The 15,683-nt window shown below is 50.1% G+C and overlaps 1 protein-coding gene across 3 annotated transcripts in view; it reads right to left on the bottom strand.

Moving 5' to 3' along the window:
* The window catches only part of zgc:154075 (uncharacterized protein LOC556929 homolog), a 265,051-nt gene that overhangs the window by 127,456 nt on the left and 121,912 nt on the right, over positions 1–15,683 (bottom strand). For all 3 annotated transcript variants that reach the window (XM_041206701.1, XM_041206702.1, XM_041206703.1), the window contains 3 exons: positions 10,421–10,513; positions 5,180–5,314; positions 4,498–4,599 (listed from right to left, as the gene is read on the bottom strand). In XM_041206701.1, the coding sequence (XP_041062635.1) occupies positions 4,498–4,599; positions 5,180–5,314; positions 10,421–10,513 (330 nt within the window). The remainder of the gene's footprint in view (positions 1–4,497; positions 4,600–5,179; positions 5,315–10,420; positions 10,514–15,683) is intronic.

The following is a 15,683-nucleotide window of genomic DNA, read 5'->3' as shown; positions in this document are numbered from 1 at the left end:
TAGCAGGAGACTTGACAAAGACAATGCTATTGAATATCAAAGGCTAGACTCTCTCTTATTGGAACTAGTCTTTTGCGTGGCACTTCTGTGGCATGAATGTTACTTGCTACTTTTCAATTCATGCCTGGATGTTGTTCAAGTCTTTTTGGATGCATGCATGGACTGCTTTGTTATTTGAAAAATTGCGAATAGAGCTGAACACTGTGCAACCACTGCTGGTGATCACCTAATGGCTTCTGTTGTAAGTTGTGTGGACATTGAATGAAGACACCATTGGACTTTGCTGTGATGCCTCTATAGTGCTACAGCTGTGTGAATTACTCTCACACCTAACACATGGGGAAACAAATGTAGACAAATTAAAAAATAGTGCTTAGTATCTGAAGAATCGTATTGTAGCAGGTTCAGAACCTCCAAGAGAGATGGGAAAAGGAGGAAGAAAATTGGAAAAAAATAAAAAGCTGAGTGATATTATAAACAAAGATGCCTCGACCTGTATTTAAAGCAAGGTTTTTGATGAGTACAGTGGTGCATATATATTTATGTTGGTGTTAGCATATCAGCATCACTGTGTGAAACAGACTCTAATTACATGAAATGTCATGTCAAAACATGCATTAAATTAAATTTTAATAAAACCAAACGTTTAAAAGCAGGCAACTGACAAAAGGTCTATTACAAAGCTTCGCCAGTGTGAAAAAACAGAACACTGACAGCTCAAAAGAACATCTGACACGTAACCCAGCAAGCCATGTCTCACCAATCAGCACTCCCTTCACAGAACCAATGAAACAACTCCTAGTGCAACCTGACACCACACAGGTGAGACAAAAAAACACCTGTTGCTAACTTCAAAACTACACAAAGAAAACCTCTAAAAACTAAATGAAATCATACACCATATTATACTGATATATATCAGCATTGCCCCTGTATGGTCTTGTCTTTTATTCAATGTGTGCAAAGTTTTGTCTCAAACTTAGCAAGCACAATGCTGAAGGAACTATGGGTAGAACTTCTGATGTGAACTTGCCCATCAAACTGAAGATGCTCATATGACATTCCTGTGTGCTTTTTTCACATGTGTCAGCTTATTTGTTTTAAAAGGGTTAACACCTGTGGAAAAATAATATACACACACAATGCAGCATTAATGCATTAAACAAGATAAGAATCCTGTCATATTCATTCATGGGATGTGGACATTTCTAGCAAGGCCAGTATTTACTGCCCACTGATAAGGTGCTCGTGAGCCACCTTCTTGAATTCAACTGATTAGCTCACTAGGCCATTTTAGAGGGCATTTTAGAGTTAATCCTCAACTATATTGTTGTAGAATTGGAGCCAAATAAAGGCCAGACCAGATAAGGACAGCTTTCTTAAAGGTTATTTGTGAGCCATATATGCTTTTACGACAATGTGGTAATTTCATTGTCACTATTAGTGATACTAGTTTTTTATTCCAGATTTATTTAATCAAATTTAAATTCCCAAACTGGTGTGGTGGGATTTTGAACCCATGGTTCCAGATTGTTAGTGCTGGCCTCTGGAATACTAGCCTCGTAACATAACCACTGAAATGGGTACCACCCAATGAGCAACTGGGAGGCCTGAGACCATCTCAAGATTGGGCCAGAATTGCACCTTGGGCTGGGTTAACATTATCAGTGTTTGTCACATGGGGAAAGGTCGCTGTCTAAGCCCTTTCTGCCATAGTGCACCGAGAGGCTGGGAACTGTTGAGAGCTCCTCGGGCTGTACAGCTCAAAATGAATGTATGCATTGAATAGTAATTGTATTATAATTGCATTGAAGCATCTCAGAGCGCAACATGATGTCTGTTGATAACTCCAATACCATTGTCTGATTGTCTGCATTGACCATATTGAAATGAGTGTAATATTCATTGATTGTATTGATGCATCTCGTGATCCATGTGTAAAAGTTGAATCTGATTGTACTTTTTGTGATGGCGATTTTGAAATGTTTTGTAATGTTCTTCCAGATATTTTATGAATAAAGTATATTTTTCAAAAAAAAATCAGTGCCTGTCACATCTCCACAGGCAGCTCACTTATTTTAAAAAGGTGAATTTTATGCCACTTACCTCATTGCTAACCGTCTAAAGGTAAATCTTTGGGTGGAGGATGGAATGGCAATGTTGGAGGGGGAATACTGTGGTGTTGAATGGGACTCAAAGCCGATAAATCCCCAGGGTCTGATAATCTACATCCCAGTGCACTAAAGAAAGTGGCCATGGAAAATGTAGATGCGTTGGTTGCAATCTTCCAAAATTCTGTAGATTCTGGAACAGTCCCCACAGATTGGAGGGTGGAAAATGTAACCCCAGTATTTAAAAAAGGAGGGAAAAAACATGGAATTACAGACCGGTTAGTCTAACATCAGTGGTAGGGAAAATGCAAGGTTATAAAGATGTAATATACCTATCATAAAGATGTAATAACAGAACACTTAGAAAATATCAATGGGATTAGACAAAGTCAACATGGATTTATGAAAGGGAAATCATGTCTGACAAACCTACTGGAGTTTTTTTTGAGGATGTAACCAACAGAATAGATAAGGAACAACCTGTGGATGTGTTGTATTTGGATTTTCAGAAAGCTTTTGATAAACTCCCACATAAGAGATTAGTGTGTAAAATTAAAGCATATGGGATTGGGGGTAATATATTGGCATAGATTGGGAAGTGGTTAGCAGACAGGAAACAGAGTTTGAGTAAATGGGTCTTTTTCCGAATGGCAGGTGGTGACTAGTGGGATACCGCAGGGATCAGTGCTTGGGCGCCAGCTATTCAAAATATATATCAATGATTTGGACAAGGGAACAAACTGTAATATTTCCAAGTTTGCTGGCGACACAAAACTAGGTGGGAATGTGAGTGGTGAGGAGGATGTTAAGAGGCTTCAAGGCAATTTAAACAAGTTGAGTGAATGGGCAAAATACATGGCAGATACCATATAACATGATAAGTGTGAAGTTATCCACTTTGGTAGGATAAACAGAATGGCAGAGTGTTATTTAAATGGTGACATATTGGGAAATGTTGATGTACAAAGGGACCTGGGTGTCCTTGTACACCAATCACTGAAAGCAAGCATGCAGGTGCAGCAAGCAGTTAAGAAGGCAAATGGTATGCTGGCCTTCATTGCAAGAGGACTTGAGTACAGGAGCAAGGATGTCTTACTGCAGCTATACACGGCCTTGGTGAGACCGCACCTAGAGTACTGTGCGCAGTTTTGGTCTCCTTACCTAAAAAAGGATATACTTGCTATAGAGGGAGTGCAGCAAAGGTTCACCAGACTGACTCCTGAAATGGCAGGATTGTCGTATGAGGAGAGATTGGGCTGACCAGGCCTATATTCACTGGAGTTTAAAAGAATGAGAGGGGATTTCATTGAAACATAAAATTCTGACAGGACTGGATGCAGGGATAATGTTTCCTCTGGCTGGGGGGCATCTAGAACAAGGGTTCACAATCTCAGGATACAGGGTAGGTCATTTAGGACTGAGATGAGGAGAAATTTCTTCACTCATAGGGTGGTGAACCTGTTGAATTCTCTACCACAGAGGACTGTGGAGGCCAAGTCACTGAATATACTTAAGAAGGAAATAGATTCCTTGACTCTCAAGGCATCAAGGGGTATGGGGGGAAAGCAGGAGACAGAGGATCAGCCATGATCATATTGAATGGCGGAGCAGGCTCGAAGGGCCGAATGGCCTACTCCTGCTTCTATTTTTCTATGTTTCTATGCTGAGGGAATATTTCAGCTCCTCCTGACACAAAGGATGTTTAAAGAAGAACATTTTAAAACTCATTTTGTTGGAAGACGCTAGTCATGCCACAGGCGCAGCTTTTATATTTCTCATCAATATCCAATTTCCCAGAGGGAGGCTAGAACAAGCATTGGGTCATTTACACATGCAACAAAGGAATGTGAGAAAAATGGCCCATTTGAATATCAAGTCAGATGTCTAGCAGGTATGATTTAGGCAAGGGACATTGGTCCCTAAAATTGGCCCTTATTGTGACTGTTTTATGCCCGTAAGATCCAATTTCTACCCCAGTAATTCAGAGTAGTCAAAAAATGCAGGAACAATTCTCACCTTTAGTTTACACAAAAGAGGCACTGGGTCATTCATAGATTCATAGACCAATATTTTCATAGGTCTGTGATACTGTAGGTTTTCTGGAGGGTAGATTGTTTATGCTTAAGATTAAAGATATTGGAGGGAAACGCCCACCTGGGGTCTGAAGTTCTTGTGCCACGGTGAAATGAGGCTGGCGACTCCAAATCATGATCGTCTCTCCACCACTTAGACAGGCGTTCAGCTGACACATTCCTCTGGTCTGTCATGCAGGAGTCAAATCCACCTAATACTACCCTCCAACTTCAGCTCAGCATACTACAGCAGGGAATAAAAAAAATCACATCCCAGAAAAAGCCCATCCAGTCTCTTTTTGCTCAATTCCTACCTCAGTTCCATAAATTGTTATCTTCCTAGAGGCTAGCTTTTCAGTGAAGGCCACCATTGTAAAAGCTGCTGTCACTCCTTCCTCAAATTCCATATTGACAACCTGGCAAAAAGATTCAATTAGTGAGAACTTAGTAATCTTCAGGGTACAACAAGGGACCAATGTGGTTTCCAGCCTGTAGCTGGATTTGAGTTTCTTCCAGCAGTACCTGTGCCTCACAATATCTGCTTATTGCCCCATTTATATTTCAAAACACTGACATGCAATAACCATCATGATGGAATAGTTTATTTTACATGAAACTTTACATGAAAGTATTTATATTGTACTGTATAATAAATCATCCTAAGCTCAGGACTGTAGAGAAATTATTGGAATGCATTGCCATAATTGAAGCTGAAGGTATTGAAGTTGAATGGATCATAATTATTCAAGATGGAATTACATAAAACATTTGAAGCAATAAAATATTAAAGGGTAAAGAAACCAGAAATAGGCCTGGAACCAGTAGAGGTACAGGTGTAATAGACTGCTAAAATTTCTACAATTCCAAGTGTTTATGCACTACAGAATGCACAGATATATCGTTCATAGGTCCTTGTGACAGCTTATCTTACTGTATTGCTTATTTATAAAACTTAAATAAAGCTAGCACGTAATAAGAATTCAAGAATGTATTCACCTGATGGGTGACAACATCATTATCGCATTCGTAAACACACCTCCCATATGGGCCATCACGAAGTGCCTTCGTAACTGATTCAATGTCAACAATCGACCCTTCACAGATCACCGAGATGGGCCAACCTTTTTCACCCTGCTCAATAAAAAAAAGTAGAACCCTTCACTGACATTTCCTCCTTCCCATCAACAGCACCACTGTTGCATGCCCCCACGATCAACATATTAGGGATCACCATTGACCAGAAGCTTAAATGATGAACACTGCGGCTACAAGAGAAGGTCAGAGGCTGGGTCCCCTGCAACAAATGGCTCACCTCCTGATCCCTTGAAGCCTCTCTACCATCTATGAGGCTCAAATCAGGAGTTTGATGGAAAACTCATCATTAAATTAGATGGGTACCATTGCAAGAACACTCAAGAAGCTTGACACCATCCAAGGCAGAGCAGTTTTCTTTATCTACTTCACACCTTAGATCCAGTATGTACAATTTACAGGATGCACTGTTGCAACCCAATATGGTGCTATCGACAGCTCAGAGAAACTAGTGATGGGCAATAAATTTAACCTTGCCAGTGATATGCATTTACAGAGAATTACCAAAAGGTATAAGATCCAGCTGAATGGAGGAAGGTTACCAACTGAGTCAATGATGTTACTCAGCTCCCTTTTAACTGACTGTAAATGAGTAAGGTGTGTGCTGCTGTCAGAAGGAAGGTTAGTTTCCTCACAGTTCTTGTGCAGCAACCTCCCCCTCTAGGATATACCATTTCAAGCACTGTGCACAGCCATTGCCTTTTAGCATACACTATCATTGTGTTGATGCTGTCAGATAACCTTTTCTTGAAGGTGGGTGTGACAGCAGAGGATCAGCCAACAGATGCTCTAGTGATTCTCTGCTGTCATGCACTTTTTATTAATGGAGTTAGCGGCCCAGTTAAAGAGTTAAAATAATATGGCTACTTCCTGGATAATAGCCACTGACATAGAATTACATAGGATATACGGCACAGAAACAGACAATTGGCCCAATCAATCCATGCTGGTGTTAAAGCTCCACCCCAGTGCTCTACCCCAGTGCTCTCCCACCTTTTGTCATCTAAATTCTTTTCTCCCTCATATACTTGTCTAGCTTCCCCTTAAATGCATCTACACTAGTTGCTTCAACCACTCTCTGTGGTAGTGAGTTCTCACCACTCTTTGCATAAAGAAGTTTCTTCTAAATTCCCTATTGGATTTTTTGGTGACTATCTTATATTGATGTCCTCTAGTTATGCTCTTCCCTACAAGAGGAAGCATTCTCTCTGTATCCACTCTATCAAAACATTTCATAATTTTAAGTACCTCTATTAGGTCACTCCTCAGCCTTCCTTTTTCAAGAGACAAGAAACACAGCCTGTCAATTCTTTCCTGATATGTACACCCAATGTATACCTAATGATGATCTTGTGGTCACATGTCACGTAAGCATTAATCCAGTATAAACTCCTTCTGCTCATGAAGGCCATAGGGTTAAATGAAAAGCCATGACGACCACTTGGGTGTCATCTACAATACTTTGTATTTCCCAAAATGTGCACCATAGACTGCCTGAAATGATATGTATCTCTTGTGGTAGCTTGTAAGTTTGTGGAGTAAGAAAGCTTTTCTCTTTTGCCAGAAGAGTCATCCCTGATCTAGATGCTGTATGAAGATTGGGCCTCAGATGTCACAATTCTGAGGCAAGCTGTCTTGTGAAGCAAAGATGACAAATATAGGACTCCAATGACTAGTTCAGATTCAGGTCCCTAGGTGGTAATTGAAATGGCCAGAGCACCTTGAGGAGTCACTGCATTCAATTATGCAGTGCATTTGGAACCCCCAGAGGAATACCCATTGTCACCTCTAAAGGTGTTATATCAAAGCAAGCTTTAACCAAAAATAATAAAAAAAATTAGATGCACAGAAAGGAATAAAGGCTCCAGAAAAACCAACTAGTCTAGAGCCAAAATGTAATGTGACATACACAACATAACAAAAACATATTTTTAGAAATACTTATTTGCTCCTTTTAAGAGACCTGCTAAAGTTCCCAAACAATCCAATTTCTAGAATGTGCGATAAATGGAGCCGCACCAAAGCCATAAAATCCAGGGCCTGTACAGCAAAACAAAAGTCGAAATATTTTAATGAGGTTGTTCAAGTTGCTAGTAAGCCTCATATGAAATACAGAATTTTATGCATTTGCACTGACTACCAGGGGTTGGATTTAGACAGATGCAGCCCCCCCTCACTTGCTCCTTGCTGCTGTCAATGCTGACTGCCAGCGTAAATAAGTTAGTGTTTTATTTGTTGTGAATATTGAAAAGGCTGAATAAAGAGAGCTGGCTGGGCCACTGGTCCTCTATTGAAAGTGATTTAATACAGTATGTTATCTGACACAAGGGGACAAAACTGTTTAAACAATATTTGGAGTCCTGCTAATTGGATCATACAGTTTCCTTTTGGCCTTTTCTTCCCTATCAAGTTTGCCCTTTTTCTATATACGGTGTTCCACCTGGTAGAGATAGTGCCAGGCTACTACAATGCAGTCCTAAAGAGACAGGCTTCGCTGTCGACTGCCTGAGCTTCACCAGATTCACCAGATGTCCTCTTATACTGGCACAGACAGATCAGTCATGCTCAGCAGCTGCGTGATGAGCATCCCCTTGCTCTCCTGGCAGAAGGCAAGGGCTTTTGTGCTGCTCTGTTCAAACCCCGGCCTTTTGCTCTCTCATTCAGGTTCCTTTTTTAATGTCCATTTGTCATTCATGCAGTATTAGGGGGCCCGCACGAGTTTAACGAGCAGATGGCCACATTTGTGTAGCCTGTAAAAACTTTGAACAAAGGAGTCCTTAATTGTATGACCTTTATACTATTAGTCTGACAAAGGCAAAGACCTTCTCCATGGTAACAGATTTATTCCTGTGCTTTTGTTACATTGATGTTAGTTCCTTATGTAGCTGTATTTCTGATAGCAGGCTACACAAGTTAAAGAAACTCGAGGCTGATAAAAAGGCACTTTATCAAGATTGTGGAAAGGTTTTGGTCAGCACAGCCATTCCAATTTATGACAATTGTACATTAATCATTCAGTAGATATTAATTCTCCCATTTTCTTTGTGAATGCAACATGTAACTGAACCATATAGACTAGAGTGGTCCTAAGGTTTGGTTTCTGATCTGTGATGAGTCAGTTGGTTTAAGCCAGGAGGATACTACAGCAGTGTAAGTAGTCTCAGGCCCTATGGTCTAGACTGGAAAGATGAAAATCAGCCTGGAAGCCTACTCCTGATTATCATTCAATGACTCCTGTGTAAAAGCTCAGATGCACACACATCAGTTAGGGGAAGGATCAGGCTCATTTGTGGGGCTCAATTGGGGTAGAAAAGCTTGCTAACATTCAGGTGTCGGGACTGGATTATTCAACAGGCTTCGGGATCCCACCATCAGGACCAAGTTGGTATCCCGAGTCCCCATTTGCTAGCAGCAAGACCAACACTGCAATCTTCCCGGAGTGGCTTCCTAATTGGCCACCTCTGCATTCGCTGCCCTGTTAAGGACGGCCATCAAGTTCTCAATCATACAGGCCCTTGAGGGGGTTGGTTCCAAAGCAAAAGTAAAATTAGGATGGACAAAATCATTAGGCCCCTCGGAGTGGAGGGGAAATCCCTTCAGAGGGATCATTTAGGCTACGTGTGGGGCCTTTCCTGCCGACAGCCAATCATTGGGGCATGGGGCCTTGGTCTCTGATGACCCTATGGCCTGCCACAGGGAGGCCACCTCCAATGAGTTGGAGGCCTCTGTGCGTGGTGTTGTGCACTCTGATGGGAGCAAAATGCCAGCGGGGCGGCAAAATTGGCTGGCTGCCTCCATGGAGTGGGCAGCTGATCCTATTCCCAGCCCCTTCCTGGAAAGTTCCCCAGTGGCGGGGATACGTCAGAGAGCTGTCCCAACACATCACCCCTCCTATTTTCCCAGCCTGCCCTGCTCACCACCCCAGGGCTAGGAGAATTCAGCCCTCACTGTCTAGAAGTATACATAAAGAATGGCTGCTTGAGTCAAGTACACAAAATCAATTTGTGCCCAATCTGCTCACCACAAATCAGTAATCGCCAACAGAAGAAGAGGGGAGAAAAGTGAAAAACAAAATTTTTCTTTTGTTCTTGGTAAATCTGACCACTTTTTTTGCTTATGAGGGGTATTGTTGGCTTCATTAGGTTCAATAAAATTCCAATTATATGCTTCACTACTTCCCTGGTGAGTAGAGGCACTGCCTGATATATCGAGTCATGCAGATCAAGATGTCACACATTCAATCCTTCATCTGGATTTTGTTAGCTGATCTCAGATAGGGGAACAATAATTTATTGTGTAATATACCATGGGCTGGATTTTACGGGGTCAGCCTGTCCCCATGAGCCTGGAAGAAGCCCGACCCACAGCCATAATACACTGCCAGCAGGCTAAACAAGCTCACAGTGGGACTTCCACCCCTCCATGGATAGGAAGTCCCACCCTTGAGAGCTGCTGGTCAATCAGATTGGCTGACAGCTCTAGCAGTTTTGGACGCACCACAGCTGAATAGCGAGCACTGCCAGGACTGAAAGGAGCAGCAGGATGAAGAACGATGGCTGCCTGAGACAGGCGAGTCTGTCTCCTTTAGGGAGGGGTGGGATCCGAAAGCCCGATGGTAGGGGCGGTGTGGGAGATTTTGGAGAGCAGGTGGTAAAGAAGGAAGGGTGCCCTCGAATGATTTGGCCCCCGCTCCTAACCAGCTTTTTTTTCCAACTTGGCCTTAAAAAATGGACTGCTCAATCTCGCCTGCCTGCCCACGCCAACCGTTTTATAGCATGGGTAGCGTAATACCCCAGTCAATTGGCTTGATAACAAGCTTGATTGACCTTTAATTATGTATTTTAAAATAACGGACAGCCGGGCACCCCTCATATTTTACGTACCCCCCCCCCCCACCCCGCTGAAAACACGCCTGACGTGGAGCCATGAAATCCAGCCCTATGTTCCCTGTGTAAATACACAGCTGAAGAGGGAGAGGTGGGTCCAAATCAATCAGGTAAGGAGAGAGGGGCAGCCTTAAAGATTATAAGCTCTGCTTTATATCCCAAGCCCTTCCACCAGAGACATGCAGGGTTTTTAAACAAAGGCAGAGTTGTAATTCAGTATCCTCTATCTGCCCAGTCTAATGTTTATAAATCCACTCACATTCTTGACACCTTCCAGATAAAGTTTCTTGGCAGAGTATGGACAGCACTTCTCCACAGCACAATCCAAGCATCGATCAGCAGCACCTTCAGGCTGGAAAGAAGAGGAAAAATTGTTAGTTCTTTTAGTTACTATTGTCTTCACCTATACAAAGACTTGGCAGTATACTGCTAAACAGCACACAAGTGCAATACTAGAACACAATAAAACAGTGACATTATTCTCTCAATGACCTAGTGGATAATAATACTAAACCAGGCTTCTCCAACCCAAGGTCTGTGGGTCGTATCCAGCCCCTGAAGCTTCTCCATGTGATCCCAAGCTAGTTTTCAAAATGCCAGTCAAACAGGTAAATTGGAGTAGAAGATTCTGCAAGGAGCTGCTCCTCCAATCAAAGGAGAGAAACAGTCTTTGATTGGAAGAGTAGTGAACACCAGCGGCGGTGACAGCACACGCGCACGAAAGAGGGTGAGAGTGATCGCAAAGGGAAGAAGAGAGCGATCACGAGGGGAAGAGGAGAGCGATCGCGAGCGGAAGAGGAGAGCGATCGCGAGCGGAAGAGGAGAGCGATCGCGAGGGGAAGAGGAGAGCGATCGCGAGGGGAAGAGGAGAGCGATCGCGAGGGGAAGAGGAGAGCGATCGCGAGGGGAAGAGGAGAGCGATCGCGAGGGGAAGAGGAGAGCGATCGCGAGGGGAAGAGGAGAGCGATCGCGAGGGGGGTTTCGGGGGGGGAAGAGAAGAGGGAGGAGGAGGGAGGGGAGGAGGAGGGAGGGGAGGAGGAGGGAGGGAGGGGGAAGAAGAGAGGGAAGGGGAAGAAGAGAGGGAAGGGGAAGAAGAGAGGGAAGGGGAAGAAGAGAGAGGGAGGGGGAAGAAGAGAGAGGGAGGGGGAAGAGAGAGGGAGGGGGAAGAGAGAGACAGAAGGGGGAGGAAAAGTGTGTGCGAGCGTGGGCATGAGCAAGAGTGCGAGAGTGTGTGCGAGAGCGTGGGAGACTGCCTGAGCGCGAGCGAAAGTGCGCGCGAGCGAGAATGCATGCGAACAACAGAGCGAGCGAGAGTGCGCGCGAACAGAGCGAGCGAGAGTGCGCGCGAACAGAGCGAGCGAGAGTGCGCGCGAACAGAGCGAGCGAGAGCGCGCGCGAACAGAGCGAGCGAGAGCGCGCGCGAGCAACAGAGCGAGCGAGAGCGCGCGCGAGCAACAGAGCGAGCGAGAGCGCGCGCGAGCAACAGAGCGAGCGAGAGCGGCGCGAACAACAGAGCGAGCGAGAGCGCGCGCGAACAGAGCGAGCGAGAGCGCGCGCGAACAGAGCGAACGAGAGCGCGCGCGAACAACAGAGCGAACGAGAGCGCGCGCGAACAACAGAGCGAACGAGAGCGCGCGCGAACAACAGAGCGAACGAGAGCGCGCGCGAACAACAGAGCGAGCGAGAGCGCGAGCAACAGAGCGAGCGAGAGCGCGAGCGAGCAACAGAGCGAGCGAGAGCGCGCGCGAGCAACAGAGCGAGCGAGAGCGCGCGCGAGCAACAGAGCGAGCGAGAGCGCGCGCGAGCAACAGAGCGAGCGAGAGCGCGCGCGAGCAACAGAGCGAGCGAGAGCGCGCGCGAGCAACAGAGCGAGCGAGAGCGCGCGCGAGCAACAGAGCGAGCGAGAGCGCGCGCGAACAACAGAGCGAGCGAGAGCGCGCGCGAACAACAGAGCGAGCGAGAGCGCGCGCGAACAACAGAGCGAGCGAGAGCGCGCGCGAACAACAGAGCGAGCGAGAGCGCGCGCGAACAGCAGAGCGAGCGAGAGTGCGCGCGAACAGAGCGAGCGAGAGCGCGCGCGAACAACAGAGCGAGCGAGAGCGCGCGCGAACAACAGAGCGAGCGAGAGCGCGCGCGAACAACAGAGCGAGCGAGAGCGCGCGCGAACAACAGAGTGAGAGTGCGCCCGAACAACAGAGCGAGCGAGAGTGCGCGCGAACAACAGAGCGAGCGAGAGTGCGCGCGAACAGAGCGAGCGAGAGTGCGCGCGAACAACAGAGCGAGCGAGAGTGCGCGCGAACAACAGAGCGAGCGAGAGTGCGCGCGAACAACAGAGCGAGCGAGAGTGCGTGCAAGAGTGCGTGCGTGCAAGAGTGCGTGCGTGCGAGAGTGCGTGCGTGCGAGAGTGCGTGCGTGCGAGAGTGCATGCGAGCGAGAGTGCATGCGAGCGAGAGTGCATGCGAGCGAGAGTGCGTGCGAGCGAGAGTGCGTGCGAGTGCGTGCGAGCGAGAGTGCGTGCGAGTGCGTGCGAGCGAGAGTGCGTGCGAGTGCGTGCGAGCGAGAGTGCGTGCGAGTGCGTGCGTGCGAGCGAGAGTGCGTGCGTGCGAGCGAGAGTGCGTGCGTGCGAGCGAGAGTGCGTGCGTGCGAGCGAGAGTGCGTGCGTGCGAGCGAGAGTGCGTGCGTGCGTGCGAGCGAGAGTGCGTGCGTGCGTGCGAGCGAGAGTGCGTGCGTGCGAGCGAGAGTGCGTGCGTGCGAGCGAGAGTGCGTGCGTGCGATCGAGAGTGCGTGCGTGCGAGCGAGAGTGCGTGCGTGCGAGAACGCGTACGAGGGAGAGTGCCAGCGCGCGTGCGAGGGAGAGTGCCAGCGCGCGTGCGAGGGAGTGTGCCAGCGCGCGTGCGAGGGAGAGTGCCAGCGCGCGTGCGAGGGAGAGTGCCAGCGCGCGTGCGAGGGAGAGTGCCAGCGCGCGTGCGAGGGAGAGTGCCAGCGCGCGTGCGAGGGAGAGTGCCAGCGCGCGTGCGAGGGAGAGTGCCAGCGCGCGTGCGAGGGAGAGTGCCAGCGCGCGTGCGAGGGAGAGTTCCAGAGCTCGTGTGAGCGAGAGTGCCAGAGTACTTGCGAGAACGCGTGCAAGCGAGTGTGCGAGAGCGCGTGCGAGCGAGAGCGCGTGCGAGCGAGAGTGCGAGAGCGCGTGTGAGCGAGAGAGAGAGCGAGAACACGTGTGACCGAGAGAGCATGAGCACGTGCGAGCGAGTGAGAGCGGGAGCGCGTGCGTGCGAGAGCAGGAGCGCATGCGTGCGAGTGCGTGAGAGAGTGCGTGCGAGTGCGCGAGAGAGTGCGTGCGAGTGCGCGAGAGAGTGCGTGCGAGTGCGCGAGAGAGTGCGTGCGAGCGACAGAGCGAGAGCGCGTGCGAGCGACAGAGCGAGAGCGCGTGCGAGCGACAGAGCGAGAGCGCGTGCGAGCGACAGAGCGAGAGCGCGTGCGAGCGACAGAGCGAGAGCGCGTGCGAGCGACAGAGCGAGAGCGCGTGCGAGCGACAGAGCGAGAGCGCGTGCGAGCGACAGAGCGAGAGCGCGTGCGAGCGACAGAGCGAGAGCGCGTGCGAGCGAGAGCGCGTGCGAGAGCGAGTGAGAGTGCGTGCGAGCGAGAGTGCGTGCGAGCGAGAGTGCGTGCGAGCGAGAGTGCGTGCGAGCGAGAGTGCGTGCGAGCGAGAGTGCGTGCGAGCGAGAGAGCGTGCGAGCGAGAGAGCAAGAGTGTGTGCGTGCGAGAGAGCGTGCGAGAGAGCGTGAGCGATAGCAAGTGATAGTGCGTGCGAGCGAGAGTGGGTGCGTGCGTGTGCGTGCGAGCGAGCATGCGTGCGAGCGAGCGTGCGTGCGAGCGAGAGTGCGTGCGAGCGAGAGTGTGTGCGAGCGAGCGAGAGCGCGTGCGACAGCGCGTGCGAGCGAGAGAGCGTGCGTGCGACAGAGAGCGTGTGTGCGAGAGCGGGTTCGAGAGGGAGCGGGAACGGTGCATGCGAGCGAGAGAGCGTGCGTGCGAGCGAAAGAGCGTGCGTGCGAGCGAAAGAGCGTGCGTGCGAGCGAAAGAGCGTGCGTGCGAGAGAGCATGCGAGCGAGAGAGCATGCGAGCGGGTGTGCGAGAGAGCGTGCGAGCGTGCGTGCGAGAGAGCGTGCGTGCGAGGGAGCGTGCGTGCGAGGGAGCGTGCGTGCGAGGGAGCGTGCGTGCGAGGGAGCGTGCGAACGGGAGTGCGTGCGAGCGGGAGTGCGTGCGAGCGGGAGTGCGTGCGAGGGAACGTGCGAGGGAACGTGCGAGGGAACGTGCGAGGGAACGTGCGAGGGAACGTGCGAGCGGGAGTGCGTGCGAGGGAACGTGCGAGCGGGAGTGCGTGCGAGGGAACGTGCGAGCGGGAGTGCGTGCGAGGGAACGTGCGAGCGGGAGTGCGTGCGAGGGAACGTGCGAGCGGGAGTGCGTGCGAGGGAACGTGCGAGCGGGAGTGCGTGCGAGGGAACGTGCGAGCGGGAGTGCGTGCGAGGGAACGTGCGAGCGGGAGTGCGTGCGAGGGAACGTGCGAGCGGGAGTGCGTGCGAGCGGGAGTGCGTGCGAGGGAGCGTGCGAGCGGGAGTGCGTGCGAGGGAGCGGGCGAGCGGGAGTGCGTGCGAGGGAGCGGGCGAGCGGGAGTGCGTGCGAGGGAGCGTGCGAGCGGGAGTGCGTGCGAGGGAGCGGGCGAGCGGGAGTGCGTGCGAGGGAGCGGGCGAGCGGGAGTGCGTGCGAGGGAGCGTGCGAGCGGGAGTGCATGCGAGCGGGAGTGCGTGCGAGGGTCCGTGCGTGCGAAAGAGCGTGCGTGGGAGAGAGCGTGCATGCGTGCGAGTGAGCCAGAGTGCGTGCGTGCGAGAGCGAGAATGCGTGCGTGCGAGAGAGCGTGCGTGCGAGAGAGTGAGAGTGTGTGCGTGCGAGAGAGCGTGCGTGCGAGAGAGTGAGAGTGTGTGCGTGCGAGAGCGAGAGCGTGCGTGCGAGAGGGCGAGAGTGCGTGCGAGAGGGCGAGAGTGCGTGCGAGAGGGCGAGAGTGCGTGCGAGAGGGCGAGAGTGCGTGCGTGCGAGAGGGCGAAAGTGCGTGCGTGCGAGAGGGCGAAAGTGCGTGCGTGCGAGAGGGCGAGAGTGCGTGCCTGCGAGAGGGCGAGAGTGCGTGCCTGCGAGAGGGCGAGAGTGCGTGCCTGCGAGAGGGCGAGAGTGCGTGCCTGCGAGAGGGCGAGAGTGCGTGCCTGCGAGAGGGCGAGAGTGCGTGCGTGCGAGAGAGCGAGAGTGCGTGCGTGCGAGAGAGCGAGAGTGCGTGCGTGCGAGAGAGCGAGATTGCGTGCGTGCGAGAGAGCGAGAGTGCGTGCGTGCGAGAGAGCGAGAGTGCGTGCGTGCGAGAGAGCGAGAGTGCGTGCGTGCGAGAGAGCGAGAGTGCGTGCGTGCGAGAGAGCGAGAGTGCGTGCGTGCGAGAGTGTGTGCGTGCGAGAGAGCGAGAGTGCGTGCGTGCGAGAGAGCGAGAG

The sequence above is a fragment of the Carcharodon carcharias genome, chromosome 15 (assembly GCF_017639515.1).
Source record: "Carcharodon carcharias isolate sCarCar2 chromosome 15, sCarCar2.pri, whole genome shotgun sequence".
Lineage (NCBI taxonomy): Eukaryota > Metazoa > Chordata > Chondrichthyes > Lamniformes > Lamnidae > Carcharodon > Carcharodon carcharias.
The sequence above is the reverse complement of the archived record's forward strand: the minus strand, read 5'-3'. Positions and strand labels throughout refer to the sequence as shown.